The sequence below is a fragment of the Nyctereutes procyonoides genome, unplaced genomic scaffold (assembly GCF_905146905.1).
Source record: "Nyctereutes procyonoides isolate TBG_1078 unplaced genomic scaffold, NYPRO_anot_genome, whole genome shotgun sequence".
Taxonomy (NCBI): domain Eukaryota; kingdom Metazoa; phylum Chordata; class Mammalia; order Carnivora; family Canidae; genus Nyctereutes; species Nyctereutes procyonoides.
In genome coordinates this window covers 34,158,039-34,179,263 of record NW_026575139.1, presented here as the reverse complement: position 1 = coordinate 34,179,263, position 21,225 = coordinate 34,158,039, and the positions used below count along the sequence as shown (strand labels likewise).

Here is a 21,225-nt window from a genome sequence, read left to right as displayed (position 1 = left end):
ATATATCTTTACATTAAAAAATATGGGCTTTAAATATTTGACTTTTTTTTATAGGACATGAACCTGCCACTTATAAAAAAACAGGATCAGCCCAATTTTGACAATTATGAAAATACTCAGCTATCTAAAGAAGAGAAAACCAACTGTTGATTTTTCAACAGATATGTCCATAGAACTTCCTGAAAATCATAATGAGAATATAAAGGTAAAATAGTCATACTTTATGTATTTTATTTGTCTATAGAAATAGCTGGGCTATTAAAATTTTTTTTAAGATTTTATTTATTTATTTGATAGAGTGAGAGAGAGAGAGCATAAGCAGGGGCAGGAGCAAAGGGAGAGGAAGAAGCAGACTCCCCACTGAGCAGGAAGCCCAATGTGGGGCTTCATCACAAGACCCTGGGATCATAACCTGAGCCAAAGGCAGATATTTAACTGACTGAGCCACCTGGATGCCCCTGAAAAAAATTTTTTGAGTACATTCCACACCCAGCATGGAGCCCAATAAGGGGCTTGAACTCATGATCCTAAGATCAAGACCTGAGCTGAGGGATCCCTGGGTGGCTCAGCAGTTTAGCGCCTGCCTTCAGTCCAGGGCGTGATTCTGGAGTCGTGGGATCAAGTCCCACATGAGGCTCCCTGCATGGAGCCTGCTTCTCCCTCTGTCTGTATCTCTGCCCCTCTCTCTCTGTGTGTCTCTCATGAATAAATAAATAAAATCTTAAAAAAAAAAAAGACCTGAGCTGAAATCAAAGAGTCACATGCTTAACCAACTGAACCACTTAGGGGCCCCAACTTGGCTATTTTTCTTTTGATAAAACCATATTGTTGAAACAATGGTAAATGTAATTATTGAATAACATTCAAAGTATGGTCATTTTCCACTAGAATGCTTTAGTGGATGCCTTCACAAAGGAGTCTTCAGGATTCAAGTCTGTGTCTCTCACTTGCTGAGGAGTTTCACAGACATGCAGAAGCAGTCATGACTTCTGAGCTGTGGAAACAAAGTTGATGTTTTCTGCAGATGACTTTTGACTTGTGCTCAGGGATTGTCCAGCTTTGGTCTAGCCTCTGGCCTGTGTCTTGCTTCCTTTCTCTACAGTGGGGGACAATATAGTTTTTATTTCTTGTTTGGTTGGATAATTTGGAGGATGGCTTTAGATTATAGAGAAGACTATGGAACCAAAAAAATCAAACACATGTAAGATATAATGCCTGTGATTTGGGAAATGTGCCTTCTTCTGAATAATAATGAATCCAACTTCACTTTATATAACTTTTCACTGGCTTTAGCCAGTTGCTGTGATGGAGTGCCAGTGTTTCCCACCATAAGGAGACCTGATCAGAGAAAAATCTTGAAAAATCTTAAGTTGTCCAATATGCTTTTAGAATATAAGAATGTAATAATGCAGAATACTATATTCCTTTAATACATTTAAGATATGAGCTGATTAAAAAAAAGATATGAGCTGATTAACAACAACTTTAAGAATGTATCTATTGTGTAAAGTGTAAAGATGTAGCATAACAACCTATGGGTTACTTAGGGATTATTAATAGGAAAAGGCTTAATTGTGTTGAAACTGGATTCTGAGTCTCTTAGTGATGTTTTGCAACTGCTGTTGCTCAGAGTTATATTTAATTAAATTGCATATGAGTTTTAGAAATAGCTATAGAGTCATTACCCTAATTTTCTAACCTTTAATCTTTTTATCTATGAAATGGAGATGAGAGTAACTAAATGATAGGAATGATGCCCTCATTAAGAAAATATCTGTGAACAAATGTTTTATTTTTTTTAAGGTGATAAATATGATCATAAAGTGCTATTATCATTGTTCAAAAACTAGGTTTTAAGTTACTATGTTGAATTGGCAATATTCAGGAAAAAAGATTTAACTTTTTTTTTTAACTGAAAATTATTTTATACTGTGACTGTTGCCATCTTCTTAGTGATAATTTTGAATGTTGTAACAGGCTGGGGAAGAACGTGAAAAAGAAAATGAATTCACAGGGCAACTCAAAGTGGCTGAAGAGGTTGAAAAACTTATTGGACAAATGGAAATCTGGGAGGCAGAAACCAAATCTCTTTTGGACATTCTGAGGCGTCAAGAGGGTATAGATGCCTCAGTGGAAGAATCTTTGCAGGTATGAGTGTAAAAGTATTAAAAGGACATATTTCTTAGTTGTACACTTATGTATTAAGATAAATACAAGATTTTAAAGTAAATAGTAATAGGAGGCACCTGTGGCAAAGTCTGTTGAGTGTCTGACTCTTGATTTTGTCTCAGATCATGATCTCAGAGTCCTGGAATTGAGCCCCATGTCAGGCTCTGCACTCAGTGGGAAGTCTGCTTGAGATTCTCCCTCCCTCTGCCCCTCCCCCTGCACACTCTCTATTTCTAAATAAATAATAAATAAGATCATAAAAAAATGTAGTAGGACTACTGCTTGATTTTCTTTGTTTAGAGGTTTAAAAATTGCATGAAGTGTCATCCCTGGATCATTTGCTGAGATTTTGCTTGAAGACTGAGGATAGATTAGGAGACCATTAATAATACCTTATGAGTCTCAGTTCTTGAACTAATATTCCCCACTACAGAATGGAGATTAAAATATTCTCTTGTTTCCAGGGGCAGTAAGGATATGTCAGATAGGTCAGTGCAATGTGGGCATAAGGGATTATACAATCTATGCTTTGAAAGCTCACCCATTGATTAAGCTACTTTTCCTTCCTTCCTTGATTTAGGGAGGGTGACGGATGTTGTTAAAACCTTTCTGTCTTTATTCTTTGGCAGTCCGACTCATTGAAAAGCAATGAGGCAAGAGTCTGTTTTAATATCATTCAGTTCTCCTGGGAAAGAAGTTACAATTGAGGTTTTTACTGAGTTCCAGCTCAGCTATAAAACTTATGGGGCATGTCATAAATTACAACAAGATGGAAAGTTCCTGGAATAAAGGAATATTTATGTAATTCTTTTAAGTCCAAACTTCTGAAAGGTGTATATATAGTATTTTGCATTCTCATGGTATATAAGAATGGTATTTTTATTGCTTTGAAAATATTATATAAACTTAACTGAGCCATCTGCCAGTGCTTTTATTTATTTCTATTTTTATATTTATTTATTTGCTGTATCTGGAATTTATTTTAGTGAAAGAAATGAGGAATGAGAAATTCAATATCTTAAAGATATTTCAAAACAAAAAGAATGGTCCCTCTTATGAACAGTGAAAATTAAAAAAAAACAGTGAAAATATAAACATACTGGAATATACTTATATTAACAAGGAATTAAGTAGATCTTTATTAGAGCAAGATACATGGTGAAGTAAGAAATGCAAATTGCTGAGCAGTACAGGTGATATGATTTTTTTTTAAATGTTTTTAAAACAGTTGCTTTTTAAAAAAATTTAAATTCTAGTTAGTTGACATACAGTTCAATATTGGTTTCAGGAGTAGAGTTCAGTGGTTCATCATTTACATATAACACCAGTGCTCATCGTAACAAGTGCTCTCTCTAATACCCATCACCCATCTTGCCCATTCTCCACCCACCTTCTTCCATCAATGTTGTGTTTGTTCTCTGTAAAGAGTCTTCATGATATGTTTCCGTCCTCTCTCTTTTTTTCCCTTCTGAAATGGTCATCCATTTTGTTTCTGAAAGTCCACATATGAGTATAATCATGCATTTGTCTTTCTCTGATTGACTTATTTCACTTATTATAATACACTCTAGCTCCATCCACATTGTTGCAAATGGCAAAATTTCATTCTTTTTGATGACTGAGTAGTATTCTATTATATATCTACATCTGCACATATATATACACCACATCTTTTCTATCCATTCATCAATTGATGGGCATTTGGGCTCGCCCTATAGTTTGACTATTGTTGATAATACTACTATAAATATCAGGGTGCATGTACTCCTTCAAATGTGTATTTTTGTATCCTTTGGGTAAATACCTAGTAGTGCAATTACTGGATCATAGGGAAATTCTATTTTCAGCTTTTTGTGGAACTTCCATACTATTTTCCAGAGTGGCTGCACCAGTTTGCATTCCCACCAACAGTGCAACAGGGTTACCCTTTCTCCACACCTCACCAACGCCTGCTGTCTTCTGTGTTGTTAATTTTAGCCATTCTGACAGTTGTGACATGGTATTTCATCACAGTTTTGATTTGTATTTCCCTGCTGATGAGTGATGTTGAGCATAAAATGGTTGCTTTTTGATTACATGCTACTATATGTGGAAAACCCAAAAGACTCTACCCCAAAGTTGGTAGAACTCATATAGCAATTCAGCAATGTGACAGGATTCAAAATCAATATGCAGAAATCAGTTGCATTTCTATACACTAACAATGAGACTGAAGAAAGAGAAATTAAGGAATCGATCCCATATACAATTGCACCAAAACCTGTAAGATACCTAGGAATAAACCTAGCCAAAGAGGCAAAGGATCTGTACTCTAAAATCTACATAGGGATGCCTGGGTGGCTCAGCAGTTGAGCATCTGCCTTTGGCTCAGGGCATGATCCCAGGATCCGAGATTGAGTCCCACATTGGGCTCCTTGCAGCAAGCCTACTTCTCCCTCTGCCTGTGTCTCTGCCTCTCTTTCTCGGTGTCTCTCATGAATAAATAATAAAACCTTTTTTTTAAAAAAAAGAACTACAGAACACCTATGAAAAAATTGGGGAAAGCATAAAGAGATGGAAAAGCATTCATTCCATGCTCATGGATTGGAAGAACTATTGTTAAAATGTCTATGCTACCCAGAGCAATCTACACATTCAACTCAATCCCTATCAAAATACCATGGACATTTTTCACAGGGTTAGAACAAATAATCCTAAGATCTGTATGGAACCAGAAAAGACCCCGAATATCCAGACAATTCCTGGCTATTCCTCAGGGGCGTCATAATGCCTGATTTCAAGCTATATTACAAAGCTGTGATCTCAAGACATCATGGTACTGGCACAAAACAGACACATAGATCAATGGAACAGAATAGAGAACTCAGAAATGGACCCTTAACTTTATGATCAACTCATCTTCGACAAAGCAAGAAAGAACATCCAGTGGAAAAAAGACAGTCTCTTCAATAAATGGTGTTGGGAAAACTGGACAGCCACATGCAGAAGAATGAAACTAGACCATTCTCTTAAATCCATACACAAAGATAAACTCAAAATGGATCAAAGACCTAAATGTGAGATATGAATGTATCAAAAATCCTAGAGGAGAACATAGGCAGCAATTTTTTTTGACCTTGGCCACAGCAACTTCTTGAAAGACGTGTCTTTAAAGACAAAGGAAACAAAAGCAAAAATGAACTGTTGGGACTTCATCTGGATAAAAACCTTCTGCACAGTAAAGGAAACAGTCAACAAGACCAAAAGGCAATGTATATAATGGGATAAAATATATGCAAATGACATATCAGATAAAGGGCTAGTATCCAAAAATCTATAAATAACTTATCAAACTCAATACCCAAAAAACAAACAATCCAGCAAGAAATGGGTAGAAGACATGGACAGACATTTCTCCAAAGAAGACATGCAAATGGCCAACAGACACATGAAAACATGCTCCACATCACCTGTCATCAGGGAAATACAAATCAAAACCACAATGAGATACTACTTTACACCAATTAGAATGGCTAAAATTAACAAGACAGGAAACAACAAGTGTTGGTGAGGATGTGGAGAAAGGGGAACCCTCTTACAGTGTTGGTGGGAATGCAAGCTAGTGCAGCCACTCTGGAAAATAGTGTGGAGTTTCCTCAAGAAGTTAAAAATAGAGCTACTCTATGACCCAGCAAATGCACTACTGGGTATTTATCCCAAAGATACAGAGGAAGTGAAATGAAGGGGCATCTGCACCCCAATGTTGATAGTAGCAATGTCCACAAAAACCAAACTGTGGAAGGAGCTGAGATGTCTTTTGACAGATGAATGGATAAAACAAACAAACACACACACACACACACACACACACACAATGGAATATTATTCAGCCATCAAAAAGGATGAATACCTACCATTTACATTGATGTGGATGAAGCTGAAGGGTATTATGCTAAGTGAAATAAGTCAATTGGAGAAAGACAATTATCATATGGTTTCACTGATATGTCGAATATAAAAAATAGTGCAAGGGACCATAGGGTAAGGGGAGGAGACTGAATGCGGAAAAATCAGAGAAAAACACAAACCATGAGGGACTCTTAACTCTGGGGAACAAACTGAGGAATGCTGAAGGGGAGGAGGGGGTATGGGGTTACTGGGTGATGGATATTAAGGAGGGCACACGATGAGATGAGCAATGGGTGTTAGACACAACTGATGAATGATTGAAAACTACATCTGAAACTAATGATGTACTATATGTTGGCAAGTTGAATTTGCATCAATAAAAATAAATTAAAAGTTGCTTTTTCATATTTTATGCTTTTTTTATCCATAGAAAACTGTGCATCATTTAAATGTTCTACAATTAGTACATTCATTTATAATTTTAATTTTTTCTTTTTTTAATTATAAAAATAACAAAAGCTCAAATAAAAAACTCAAGAATGGAAAGGTACTAGTTTCTATTTTATTATACTCATACCAACAATAAATTGTAATTAAAATCTTTTTGCTGATTTGATAACTGCAAAGGGGCACCTTGTTATTATTTTAATTTGTAGTTATTTAATTGCATGTAAAGTTGAACTATCTTTTTGTGTATTAATCAGCCATTTGTTTCTGTGAATTATCTGTTCATGTGTTTTCTGAATTTTCTGTGGGATCTTAGATCTTCTCTTATTGAATTTATAAGCTCTTTGAGTCATGACACGTTTTCATTTATGTGGCAAGTATTGTTACCAAGTTGTTGACTTTAAGTTGTTTATTTTACATAGAAAATTTTTATATTTATGTTCCTACTCTTACCCCTAAAAAGCCCCCTTCCTACCCATGAAAACTGAGAGTAGATCAGTTTTCATGGATAATTTCTTCTGTTTTGTAGTTTCCTACTTTTTTTTTTTAAATTTATGATAGTCACACACACACACAGAGAGAGAGAGAGAGAGAGGCAGAGACACAGGCAGAGGGAGAAGCAGGCTCCATGCACCGGGAGCCCGACGTGGGATTCGATCCCGGGTCTCCAGGATCGTGCCCTGGGCCAAAGGCAGGCGCCAAACCGCTGCGCCACCCAGGGATCCCTGAAATTTATTTTAGGTATGCTGTAGAAGCATGGTTCAAAAAGATTTCTTTTCCAATAGCCATTTTCTCCAGTAACACTTATTGAATTTCCTTCCAACTGATTTGACCTAGAACAACTTCATTTTAAGGTTTATTACTACCCTCTCAACTTATTTTCTGTCTATTGGCATTGTATTAATTACTTCTAGGCTTTAGTTTATTGAAGTACTTACTGTATAAAGAATAATCTGTGCAAGACTATGTTTCTCAGAATCTGTACTAATATAAAGTTTCAAAATGAATTTTTATTTTATTATTTTTAAAAAGATTTTTATTTATTTATATGAGAGTGAGAAAGAGAAAACATGAGTGAGGGGGAGGGGCAGAGGAAGAGGGAGAGCAGACTCCCCACTGATCAGGTAGCCCGATGCAGGGCTAGATCCAAGACACTGAGATAATGACGTGAATTGAAGGCAGACACTTAACTGACTGAGGCACCCAGGTACCTCCAAGATGAATTTTTAAAATAATATTTTGAAAGTACAAGTTTACCTCATTTTGGATGAATAATTAACTTATGATTTCCTGATGAGATTAAGGGTAATGTTTAACATATATTCAGAATATTTGCTATGGCCTCATTTTGTTTTAATAGCATCTTATTGCCAAAGGCTCTATGTACGAAGAGCTAGTCTCTAGAACCGAAGATACCTTACAAATGGATGTGCAAAATATTTCAAGCCAGGAGTCCTTGCAACATGTTCTCACAGTTGGGCTTCAGACAAAGATTCAAGAAGCTAAAGAGAAAGTTCAGGTCTCTTTTTAATATTTCCTATTTAGTGAATTAGTCTTTAAAACTGAGTGGTCTGTGGGAGGAGGGGGATGTGGGGGGAGGGATTGCCCTGGAGGTTGGAAATGTTTTGTAAAATATTACTTTTGTATTATACATATGTGTTTTAAATAATTTAGAGTATATTAGAAATATTAATATAATAAATAGGATATTCTATGTCTAGCGGGAAAATGAGAGTTACTACTAAAAGAATATATTTATTATTTTATGACTTATTAAAAAGTTGGGCCAGGTGTTGAGAATTTTTTTTTTTTGTCTTTGCAGATCAACATGGTAAAATTAATTGCAGTGTTAAAAAACTCAACTGATGCTTCACCAAACTTGGATGTCAGGCTGAGGGTGGAGGAATCACAGAAGGAACTTGAATCATATATGACAAGGGCTGAGCAATTACTTGGACAAAAAGAAAGCCGGAGTGGACTGATTTCAAAATACAAGGTGGGACTCTCAACCATCAAATGTAGGCTATTTGTTACTACCTACCTATCTCAATGGGGATCAAGATATTTTCATCACCGTAATTATACACAAAATTATCGTAACTTTAAAATTTTTCCCAGTTTTATATGTTGTTCCCAGGAATTATTAAAAATATACATTAGCATGAAGAATTTTTTTCTTTTTCTTTTTTTAAGATTTTATTTATTTATTCATGAGAGACGCAGAGAGAAAGAGTCAAAGAAACAGGCAGAAGGAGAAGCAGGCTCCATGCAGGGAGCCCAGTGTGGGACTTGATCCTGGGACTCCAGGATCACACCCTGAGCCGAAGGCAGATGCTCAACTGCTGAGTCACCCAGGCAACCATGAAGAATTTTTTCAATTTAAATTTTATCATGGACCTACTGAATAGACTCAGTGGTAGAGTGTCAAGAGCATAGCTGATTCTAACATACTGAGCATGAATTTAATTTCTCTTGGTTTTTAAATTAGTAAAATGGGCATAATAATTCCAGCTGCTAAATTTGTTGTGAGACTTTAAATGAAAATAAGACAAATAAAGGGACTTGGAATAGGTAAAATTCTCTGAATGTAAAATAACACTTTTATTGTTAAAATGCTTTGATTGAAGTTCTTGATGGATATATGCTACGGACAGATAAAGTTCCAATGATGTTCTCTATGGAGACAGTTTCAGGTTGCTTTTTTCTGGTTTGATAGGCAGCTGAAGATGTGTGCAAACCAGAGTCACTATTAATTAACACCATGAGAGGTGCTTGGGGGTATATAAAGTAAAAATAAGACAAAGTCTCTACCACTGGACACATCAGAGAGATAGAGTGATATGTGTCCTTTCGTTCATTAATTTATTCAACATTTCCCATACTTACTGAATATTTAAAATGAGTTAGGTGGGATGCCTGGGTGGCTGAGTGGTCAGGCATCTGCCTTTGGCTCAGGTCGTGATCCTGGGGTCCTGGGATGGAGTCCTGCAGGGAGCCTGCTTCTCCCTCTGCCTGTCTCTGCCTCTCTCTGTGTGTCTCTCATGAATAAATAAATAAAATCTTTTTTAAAAACTTAAAAAATAAGATGAGTTAGGCATCTGGGGGCACCGCCCTGACTCTTTAGAGAAGGAACCTCTTTATTCTCGTTGTGGCCTCCTTCACTTTTCTGGGCCTTAGTCCTCTTGTAGCTTTCTGGATTGTGAACCAGACTGGACCTGTTATTAGCCATCTCAACTCTGCTTTTCCCATGACCTCCAAGCCTGATTTATGCTGTTTGCATGTTGCTAGTCACCACCTTTGACAAGTTACCTTTTTGTTTTTTTACTACTCTATTCCCAGGTTGCTGAGAGAGCTAAACTGACCTTACAGAGTCAATGGTTCTCATAAATAATCAATAGGCTGGATGTCAGGGTGCTGCTATGGTCAACTTAGGAGAGGCAGAAGGCAGAGAAACCATGGAGGCTCCAGGCCCCTTCTCTACCAGAGAGGGGAGGTAGAGGTGTCAGCCTGGCACCGTTTTCCTCCTCCTGACCCCCTGACTTTTAGAGTTGGAGGCAGGGCTTCCCCCTCCTTTTATCGCTGGCATTTAGTAAAGTAGATCCATTTTCACAACCAAAGCAAGATCCCTGCCCTGCCAGGTCCTGCCCTGAGACCCCTGGGACTCCAGGAACATGGGAATAGTAGGAGCCTCCTGCCAGCATATAGGCTGAGAGTATCTCCCTAGGTCATCAATCTAGCAATCCTCACAGAGGCCTTTGAAGAGGGTCTGTGGCTCAGCATCGTGCCTTTTCTGTAGTAGGCCCCTAATGTTAGGAGGGCACAAGCGAATTTCCACTCTGCTTAATTGCCTTATTCCTTAGAATGACAACTGTCTTCTGCTACCTGTAGGTTTTTCTGCCTCTTTCATAAGCCCCAACTATTCTTTTTTCTGTCATTTGCTAGTTAAGTAAACTAGGTCTCTGGCAGGTAATTGCCAGTCATACTCCATAAGAGCAGGTAAGTGTGAGGTAAGGAGCAGATACATCTCTGTCCACTGCTGCTCTCTCTCTGGGGCAGGACTGCTAGTGTGGTTGGCCCTGGGCAAAACTTTGAAGTTGATGATAAGGTAATGGTGACTTGTTACAGCATAAAAATGCATATGCACAAGATTAAATCTTTTCCTATTAATCCTACCATGAATTGTGTCTCATTGCAACACTAATGTCTAATACTTGCTAGCATATTCTTCATATTGTTTTGTTAATGAAGTATGGTCCTCCGCTCACCAGTACTTAAGAATTTTAGAGGAAACAGTGCCAGTGGCTCATTACCCTGAACAATAATCCTTTTAATTATTTATCAGAGGGGTAATGAAAGTCATTTTCAATATTCTAAGGAAGACTATGTGGTCCTCAAATGCCTAACTACATTTGAATAATAAGTATTTTGCAATTCTTTTCAAAATAATTGAAAAGAGTTGCAAAAGGAATATCAACCTTCCTTTACAAAAAGTCTCCCCTAAATCTTCATAGTCTTCAAAAAGTCCTTTCCAGGACACTTGGGTGGCTCAGTGATTGAGAGTCTGCCTTTAGCTCAGGTCGTGATCCTGTGGTCCCGGGATCGAGTCCCACATTGGGCTCCCTGCATGGAGCCTGCTCCTCCCTCTGCCTGTGTCTCTGCGCGTCTCTTTCTGTGTGTCTCATGAATAAATAAATAAAATCTTAAAAAAAAAAAAAGTCCTTTCCTAGTTGTGCCTATAAAAGGCCTACCAAAATTAGCTTGGAGGACGTGGCAGTGGAATGGGGCTTTCATGTTTCCATTTGTATTCTCTTTTTTAGGAAGCACTAATAATTCTTAATTCTAAAAGTCTGGTCAAGTATTTGAAAGCTGTTGAAGAACTGAAAAATAATGTAACCGAGGATGTGAAGCTATCTTTGGAAGAAAAGAGTAGAAGTGCCTGTGCCAAGTGGGAGGTAAGAACATGCACGTGGATTGGAGGTTCTGCTTCTAGATCTGCCCCTGGGGTTGTTTGTCTCCAGTCATGGCTGGCAGTTCTCCTGTGTTCTTGGCATCACAGCGACACTGATCCTGCGGTTCCCAGGCACCAGCTGGCTTCTATGTTCAGCCAATGACACCACGGTTTAAAGATTAGAGAGTGATTGGTGGGGAAGAAGGGAGAGTCCAAAGTGAAAGTCCTTCTCTGGGACAGTGTCTCTGGCAGCTGTATCTCCCCTGGCTGTGGGTTTCATGGTTCCAGTTTCTGATGACCCTTCTGTCTGGGCTCCTCCGAAGCCTCCAGCCCAGCAGTAGTAGCAGCCTCATGGCAGTGCTCTTCTCTGGATTGCCTTATGGTCCCCTCTCTGACTTCTCTGCATTTTCATCTCTTGCATAATCAGTTCTCTGCATTTAGTTCACTCTGAGTTAAATATTTCGTGTTTCTTGGGTCCCTAGTTGGATCCCAACTGAGACAACATATCAACACACACACACACACACACACACACACACACAAACACACACATAGAGTTTCCTAGTGAAGTAGGCGTGGGCCTTAGTGGCAGACAGACCTAGGTTCCCCCAGCTAGACCCTGGGTAAGTTGTTTAACTTTTAGGAAGTTCACGGATAAAGTGGGGATAACCCCAACTACTTGGCATGATTATTGCAAGGATTTATCTAAGGCCCCTGCCACAGAGATTGTGTTTAATAAAGAGTGATTCATATTCAGTGTGTGTGTCTGGAGAGAGGGAGGGAGAAAATAAGGTAATATAATTGAATGTCTACTATTAAAGATGTTCTTAAAACACATTTAAAAAAACTTTTAAATTTTAGAGCAATTTTAGATTCACAGAATTATTATAAAGATAGTGTAGGGAGTTCCAGTATACCCCATGCCCAGTTTCTCCGATTATCATCATCTTACGTTAATATATTACCTTTGTCACAATTAATGGACTAATATTGATACATTATTTACTTCCATTTATACTTTATTCATATTTCCACAGTTACTGTCTTTTTTTCCTACTTCAGAATCCTGTCCTGGAGACAAAATACATTTCTGTGCTATTTCTCAGCTCTGTGTTTTGTATACATTTTTTCTATGTCTGCAGCTGGCTTTCTGTTCTCTTAACATGTCTTTCATAGCTAACACACATTTTTAGTTGTTAGAAAGAAAAAGAATATACATTTCTGGATCTGGTATATTTTAAAACGTCCTCCCCAAAGACACAAGGACAAACCAAAATGCCATTAAAATTTTCTTTCTATCTTTTGTTACTGCAAATATTTTTATTGGGTTTTTGATGAAAATCTTTTCAATGTATTCTTTGCCCATAGTTACCGTGTGCCTCTGTGGGCATCTTTTCTTTTCTTTTCTTTTCTTTTCTTTTCTTTTCTTTTCTTTTCAGTCTCTTCATCAAGAGATGTCTTTGTATATTCAACAACTGAAAATAGACATTGAAAAGGAGAAACTCAATGACAATATTTCAAAACTTGAAAAACAAATAAATAAAGAAAAGAAACTAATCCGCAGAGGGAGGACCAAGGGTCTCATCAAGGAACATGAGGTAAACCACCTGTTTCCATTTAAATGCTGTCATTATTTTGGAGTTTGTTTTACATGGTTGCGTGTGTCTTTCGCCTCGGATAAAATTTACTCTAAAAATTGCTTCAGCCCTCTCTCGTCCCCTGGGAACTATCCCTTAGGGGGTTCGAGCTCTCACTACATACAGCCTGTGCTGCTTGCTTTTTAAGAAGTGAGAAAAATTCAGCATCAAGTTACTATTTCATGACTTTCCTTGCTCTATCTCTCAAGGTCCCTGTCCTTGAGACTCTGGTTACAAACATGGCACCTGTTGCTAAAGTACCCACAGTTTGATTTTGAGGGGACACAATGTCCTTAGAAGTGCTGCTTTTGGAAAAGATAGCAAATCAGGATATAAGCTCTTGGGGCACATCCCATGATCTCTCTCTGTCCTCCACCCTATATGATTGCTTTTGTTTATTTGATAGCACTGACCCCTCTTCTTTCTTTTAGACTTTCTACTGCTGTGGCTTTCCCAATATCAATCTCTCTTGATTTTCCTTATTTTATTATTTTTTGGGGGAAGGGAGAATCTTCTTTTTAGTGTCCTTCACAAATTTCTCTATTTTTTCAAGTAATCTCTACACCCAACATGGGGCTCAAACTCACGACCCTGAGATCAAGAGTCACATGCTCTACCAACTGAGCCAGCCAGGCACCCTACAAATTTCTCTCTGTTTTCATTGTGTTATCTTAGTGTTTTTGTTTTGAGAATTTCCATTTTTGGCTGGTTTCATGCTTGCTCTAGGGGTTTTTATGCTCTGGGTGTGTGGTTTTTTTTTAAGATTTTATTAATTTATTTGAGAGAGAGAGCGAGTGAGAGAGTGAAAGAGCAAGTGCACAAGTGGGGCGGGGGGGGGGAAGGCAGAGGGAAGAGCACACTCCCTGCTGAGGAGGGAACCTGATGTGGGACTCTATCCCAGGACCCCGGGATCATGACCTGAGCCAAAGACAGATGTTTAACCAACTGAGCCACCCAGGCACACACCCCCCTCCCCCCGAAGTTTTAATGATGAAACCCTCTCTATAATGATAGTGCCCAAATCTCTATCTCCCGCTGAGTCTTTTCCTCTGAGATCTAGGTTCTGAGTAGATGTCATTGGTGTTCCTCAGAGACCTCCCATTCAGCATGTTCAAAACCAGCCAATAATATCTCCTCTCAAACTTTGCTTCCTCTTGTGTCTGTTGGTCATGAAGGTCAGTGTGCCTGCAAACTCACTTCTTCCCGGTGCCCTTTCCTTCCCGCTTATCTGTGACAGAGTTGGTTGCCAGGCCTCATTGGTTACTCTTCAGAACACTTGCTTCATTTCCTTCCTTTCCACCACTGTTATCATGCCCTCAACCTGGGTTATTCTCCCATGTGATGATGGCTGCATCATCTTCCAGACCCATCATGAGAGAGACCCCTCTGAACTGCAAATCCTATGTCACTCGCTAACCCTCACTCTCAGAACATCTCCAGGCTCCTTAGAAGCCATGCAGGTCCTGGCAGTCTGGCTGCAGGACATGCCTTCAGCAATCCTTCTGTGCCATGCCCTCCAGCCACACTGGATTGCTGTTCTTTCAGAATGTCTGGAGCCAAGAGTAAAAAACTTGGCTGTTCCTGCTGGTAGGAATGACCTCTCTCTCCTTTCACTTGGAGGACTCATACTTGTTCTTTCTGCATCTCTCTCCTTTTCTGCATCACATGTTCCCACATGTGAGGTAGGTTTTTTCTGATTCCTTTAGGTAGGCAGTGACTCTGTCATGACACTTGTTGCACAGTATGTGTGACTACTGTCAGGGAGGAAAAAGTTTTCTCTACCTACTAGGGTCCCTGGAAATGAAACTGACAAAGGCAGATGGACAGGAGAAAAGCATACATATTTTATTGAATTGTGGCATGCACACAGGAGCCTTCACAAGAGAATGCAGATCCAAAGAATTTTTTAGACCTTTTAGACAAAGAGGCCATACATTTGTGAAGAACTGACAAGACAAAGTTAAGGGTTAGTTTAACAAGATTTGCTTGCAGATTTGTCTGGTACTATCTTTGGGCCGATGAGAGTCTACCTCTAATAAAAAGATTTTATTTCCCACCACTAGGCAGAAAGCAGGCAGCTTTTTCTGTCTTCACTGCTTCTTAATTGCCTTCAGCTCAAAATAATTTTCACGTTCAAAAAGGTGTATTTGGGGGGCCGTCTGATTGGTTCAGTCCATAGAGCACGAGACTCTTGATCTTGAGGTCATGAGTTTGAGCCCCACTTTGGGCAGAGAGATCACTTAAAAAAAAGAGGCATATTTTGGGGTGACATATTCTGGTTTCATTGAGCACATTACTAGACTGTGCTGAATCCCTTTTGGGCTGACTTCCTCATCTTTGGTTCTCCAAGTGCCCATTACTACAGCAGGCACAGTGTGGATGGCCTATAAAAAGAATGTGTGTGTTAGTAAAACACATCTGTTAGTTTCTAATCCTTATGGACTAATCATGTAAACTCATTCGAAACACATTTCCTGCTTTATTTCCTCAATCAGGCCTGCTTTTCTGAGGAAGCCAGTCTGTACCAGCTAGATCACCACATGGATGTCCTGCGGGAGCTATGTGAAGAGCTGACTTCACAGAAGAGTCAACAAGAAGTGAGGAGAGCACTCAAGGATTATGAACAAAAGATAGAAAGACTTAGGAAATGTGCTTCTGAGATTCATATGACACTGCAACCCACGATGGGAGGCACGTCAAAAAACAAGTCAGTGCTTCGTAAGAATAACTACACATTAGGGAAAAACAAGATAAAGCTTTCTGCAAAATCAAATGAAAGGAGTATTATTTTTTCTCTTTTGGTCTTTATTTTTCTTCCTCTATTTTAATATGCAATTTTGATTCCTCCTTAGGGAGACCACGAACCCATCTGAGAATGGAGGAAGGGATTCCCACAGTGAGGTGCCATCTGTAAAATCAGAGAATCAGCCATCAACTGAAAAGGTGTTAAATGTGGAATAATGTATTTTAGAAACAAACCTAATGAAAAAAGGCCAAGCGTACTGTAATCCACTTCTCATTAATTGTTGGTGTTAATTATCTGAATATTTTTATTAGCTGAGAATTCCCATTTAAAAATGGGATTTTCCCCCCAATAATTACAATATAACGATATATATATATGTAACGATATATATATATATATATATATATATATATATATATATATATAGTGAGTGTCACTTTATCTTCCTCTGAGGATACAAACAGTTCTTTCAGAAAGAGACCATTTGTAGCTATTATGAATACACGTTGTGCACATTCCTATTGAGGGTACAAGATTGGAGTTTAATCTGTACAGATGCCTCAGCTTCATTGAGATGAACTAGTTCATTTATCATTTGTGTTTTTCTCAGTATAATGTCCTTTACTTCTCTTGGGAATTGAATTTTCTGAATTCTTGAATTTTCAGTAAGAGGGCATGGACTGTGGACTAGACTGCCAGTCAGAGGCTATGGGGAGAGAATAAGGTGTTTTTGACTTCAGAGGTCTGCTTCTGCATGCTAGGCTTCTGTCTGCTTTCGTCTCTGGCAGAGACAGTATTTAGGGGTTGGGAGAACACCTTTTCTGTGCTGACATACCAGTTAGAAGGTGAGACTCAGTGTCATAAATCTCCTTTGTCCCAGGGGAAGGCCTCTCTTAGAGCTGAGAAGCCTCAAGTAAATCGTACTATCTCCTGGTTTGGGGTATAAAGAATTAGTGGCATACCTTTATCTTATAAAGTATTTATCTTTTCCAGATACTTAAGTATATTGAAGATATTATGTTTACTGTTTTGCATATTTACTTAGGCAATGGATTCGATTAAAAATTTTAGCCTGGAATCCAAGTTAAAGCCTCAACCGGAAGAAAACTTTATGAAGGAGTGTGAAAAGGATCACAATGCAGCTGTCAGTAGTTTACAAGAGAGGTAACCCCTTTATGTAACTGGAAAATCCACCAAAAATCTTCCATTAATGCAAACATGTTACACTTTCATATAAATTTATAACCCATTAGTCATAATCTTAGCACATGGTCCAGTAACTTAAGCAGAAATTCCCTCTTGTATAATTGATAGTAATTAAAAACATGTTTTGTCTTACTGTTAAAAATAAGTGACATTGCATTTAATTTTTTTCTAGGCATGATATGCACAGAGAAAATCTTGAGCTGTACCTAGAAAAGAACAAATTCAGAATAATTTCTGATTTCTCCAGTGACAAGGAAAGGAGTAGTGCTTGTCTGCAGGATAAACTGACAGATCTACGGGTAATTACTGAAAATACTGTTAGAGAAGTTTTATCTTTTATTAGAAAATAATCTCACCATGAGTATAGACTTCACTGTTTTTGTTGAGGTCACATATGCTAGATGTTTCCAAAGAATTCTCTTTGTTGGATTGCATTTCTAATGTCATTCTGTTTCAGAGAATGATTTGCATTCAGGTGTCAACCGTGGGAAGGACTTTGTTTTGGGATCCTTATTTATTGCTCATGCTCTGATTTGGTGCTCAAGATACTGTGGCTTGCAGAGTTTTGGATTATGTTTAGGATGAGAATGAGGGTTACAAAAGAATTTTTCAAAACAATGTGTTCAAAGGCAATTTCAACCAGTAGTCCAACTGTGTTGCTCTAAAATTAATAATACATGAAAAAACCAGTGACTCTGAATATTTATTTCTTATCATCCTAAGTTGTCAATATTGTCTATCTAATGTTGGGATGATGAGGAAGGGGCCAGCGGGGGCGGGATTTTTTATTCTGAGCAATGGATAATCTTGTGGAGAGCCATTTGGTTCAGGAGCTACTGAAAAAATTGTCTAGTGTTAGTTGTAAGCCCTACAAATAAATATCTTCCTTATTTTGAAGGCAATCTGTGCAGTGCAGCACTGTTGTATGCTTGGAAGAGCATTAGAATGAACCCTCATAGAAAATCCATGAGGTGGAGAAAAGGGCCATGGAAGAGCCTATAGTGCCCTCCCATATTTTATAGTTATCTTTCCTTTATAGTGCCAGTTCTGGAATCACACTCTACCATCTGACTCCTCTCTATTTTCCATCTGAGTAAGCAGAATTAATATGTTAAAATCTGTGTTGCTCAAATGATGGATTTAGCACATTTTCATCACAATTAAGAAACTGTCTTGAGACCTTACTCCAGTAACTGAATAATGAGTTGGTTATAAAAGCTATGATAATCCCTGGGAAAGGTGAAGAACAAATTATAATGATCAGCACTCAGTAAATTCTGTAGCAGTGCCTTTAAAAACAAAAAATCACCATCAAAAAGATAAGGAGCTAGAATATTGAATTTTTAGGTGTTTAATTATAAATCATAATTTAATTCCATTCACTTCTTATGTGATAGAAACGTTTTGGTTCACTCTAGTTTTGTTTTTCAGTTAGGGAGAAACAAAGATTTATTATCTAGAAGAACTAGAATATTTGTTCTTACATGTATCTTTCTGAATTGTATTCTGTGTACCTACTTTTGGGAAGGGAGTTTGGATTCCTTGACTTCATTGAATGGGACTACTGAGAGTAGTTAAGATCATTGTTCCCTGAAGGATATTTCATTTTTAGATGGTTGAAAAATATTTTTAAAATTTATTTAAAATTAAATTCAATTAATTTAATTAGATATAAAAATAATTTTAATATATTTTCATATAAAACTCTGTTAATAGTTGGCAAAATAGTTGGCAAATGCCTCATTTTGTAAGAACAGAATAATTGTGCCTGTTAACCCACTAGTTGATAGATTAATGTGTTTCACCTAGGTTTTAAAAAATGAAATTGATGCTTGCTGGAAAGAGTTTGAAATCACTTCATTGAAGTTAGAAGAGCTTGACAGTGATGTAAAGAAGCCTTTTATAAGTAACATGAGAGACAAATTAAAGGAAAAAGAAAGAGAGTTTCAGATGACTCTTAATACCAGGTATAATTCTGAGATCTATTAACCATGAAATTATTGAATTTTTAATGGTATTTTAAGCCAGGCTAGTACTATACTAAGTATGCTATTATATTTAGTTGTCACAACCCTGGTGAGAGAGGCTACCATGATTGTTATTTTACTGATGAGGAAACTGATACTCAGGTTAAACAATATAACCAAGCCACCCCACTGCCAGAGATTTTGGTGGAACTTACTCTGTTGAGTTCCAAAGGCCATACTCTGCCCTTCCTGCCTCCCACCCTCCCACCACCCCCATCTGCCCTTGGGCATGAATTTAGCCATGTCACATAACTTCTCTGGGTCTTGATTTTCCCATTTCCAAAGCAAGAGTTCTGTTCTTATCCCCTCCCTGTACATAGGATGGGTTTCCTCAAGACATATCCTCATTTTGCATACGAGGAAATGGAGGCTCAGTCTATATGTTATTTGTCCAAGGTCATGTATTTCAATTTATTATCAGTAGAACCTATTTCTTTGAATTCTATTTTCACTAATGAAATAATTAATATTTGTAATAACATTTCTTTGTCATCAAAGGCAAAGTTAAATTACATTCAGTATTTATCTCAAAAGGTAGGGGTGGGTGCTGCCTGGGTGGCTCAATTGGTTGAGCATGTGACTCTTGGTTTCGGCTCAGGTCATGGTCTCATGAGTTGTGGGAGCAAGCCCTGTGTTGGACTTCACACTCAGCAGAGTCTACTTGAAGGATTCTCTCCCTCGGTCCCTCCCCCACTTGTTTTCTCTCTTTTTCTCTATCTAAAAAAAAGTAAATCTTTAAAAAAAAGTTAAGAAAAAAAGTAGAGTAAGGCTCAGTATATTTTACAACAATTTTCCATTCAGTGTGGTATATATTAAGCTATTAAGAATGAGTGGCTCAGTGGTTGAGCATCTGCCTTCAGGTCAGGTTGTGATCCCAGGATCCTGAGATGAAGTCCCACATCGGGCTCCCCATAGGGAGTCTGCTTCTGTCTTTGCCTATGTCTCTGCCTCTCTCTGTGTGTCTCGCATGAATAAATAAATAAAATCTTAAAAAAATAAAAGCAATATTTGGAAATAGCAAACAACTTATTCTTTGGTATTTTGGATTGCTGGGTTTGCTTTTTGAGGTTGTTTTGTTCTGTTTTTATTTTGCTGGGTTTGGGTTTTAGTGTGATGATCTGTACATATCATTGTATGTATTATTATTGGGTAATTATTTTCTGTTCTTAATTAAATCGTGGCATTAATATGTTCTATGAAATATCTTTATGTTTTCTTTTTCCATAATGTTGGTTTATTTTTTGCCCAGAATGGAATCTTTGGAAACTGCACTAAAGATTGTGTTACCTGTGGAGAAGGAATCACTTCTACTCTGTGGCTCAGACCTGCTCCTCCATGAACTAGTCATTCAAGAATTTCATCTCATTGATGCTGATGGCATTTATCAAAACCTGAGGGTAAATATAAGTTCTTCCAGTGTATTCATAGAATAATTCAGTTCTTCAGAGATTTCTAATTATACCTCAATAGTATATAATTGAACTATAAGCAATGGCAGAAAAGTCTTCAATAATTTAGACTTCTTTCTCAACTTTCAATTCCTTGCAAATTTGAAAGTTGGGGTAAGTAATTAGGTATTTTCCTTGAATTCAAAATGAAGGTTTGCTTATGAATGTCTTCCCCAATGACTGAAATCCTAAATATTGTTCTAGACTCATGTATATTCAACAGTTTACTTAATCCTACTCTCACTGTTTTGAAAGTTTTTAATTTTTAACATTTTTGAATTCAATTTAGTTAACATATACTATATTGTTAGTTTCAGTAGTAGAACTTAGTAATTTATCAGTTGCATATAATACCCACTGCTCTTTACATCAAGTGCCCTCCTTAATGCCCATCACCCAATAAACCCAATCCCCCCACCTTCAAGTCTCATTTTAAATAAAAAAAAATTGGTTTATTTCTCAGGTTATAAACAGATGTCTCAGCAATTTAATACCTATTTTCACTGAAGCAGATTTATATACCTGTTTTCTTTTGGGGATTGAAACATCAAGAAAGTTATCAGATAATGAAATAGCTGGGCCATCTGATCATTGTAATTAAAATGTTTCCTTCCATTGAAACTGTCAGCCTTGGTAAAACCGAGAAGCAGTTTTCTAGATGCCACCTGGTCATTTTAAGTTTAGGTTCATTTCTGATGAGCAGTCTTTT

At 37.7% G+C, this 21,225-nt stretch overlaps 1 protein-coding gene across 1 annotated transcript in view; it reads left to right on the top strand.

The window, feature by feature from the left end:
• SYNE2 (spectrin repeat containing nuclear envelope protein 2) overlaps positions 1-21,225 on the top strand; it is a 316,861-nt gene that overhangs the window by 109,307 nt on the left and 186,329 nt on the right. Inside the window, 13 exon segments of the mRNA XM_055303886.1 lie at positions 55-141; positions 143-205; positions 1,978-2,148; positions 7,865-8,023; positions 8,327-8,500; positions 11,322-11,456; positions 12,892-13,050; positions 15,585-15,796; positions 15,942-16,032; positions 16,881-16,999; positions 17,214-17,340; positions 18,851-19,008; positions 20,318-20,465. Coding sequence (XP_055159861.1) covers positions 55-141; positions 143-205; positions 1,978-2,148; positions 7,865-8,023; positions 8,327-8,500; positions 11,322-11,456; positions 12,892-13,050; positions 15,585-15,796; positions 15,942-16,032; positions 16,881-16,999; positions 17,214-17,340; positions 18,851-19,008; positions 20,318-20,465 — 1,803 coding nt within the window.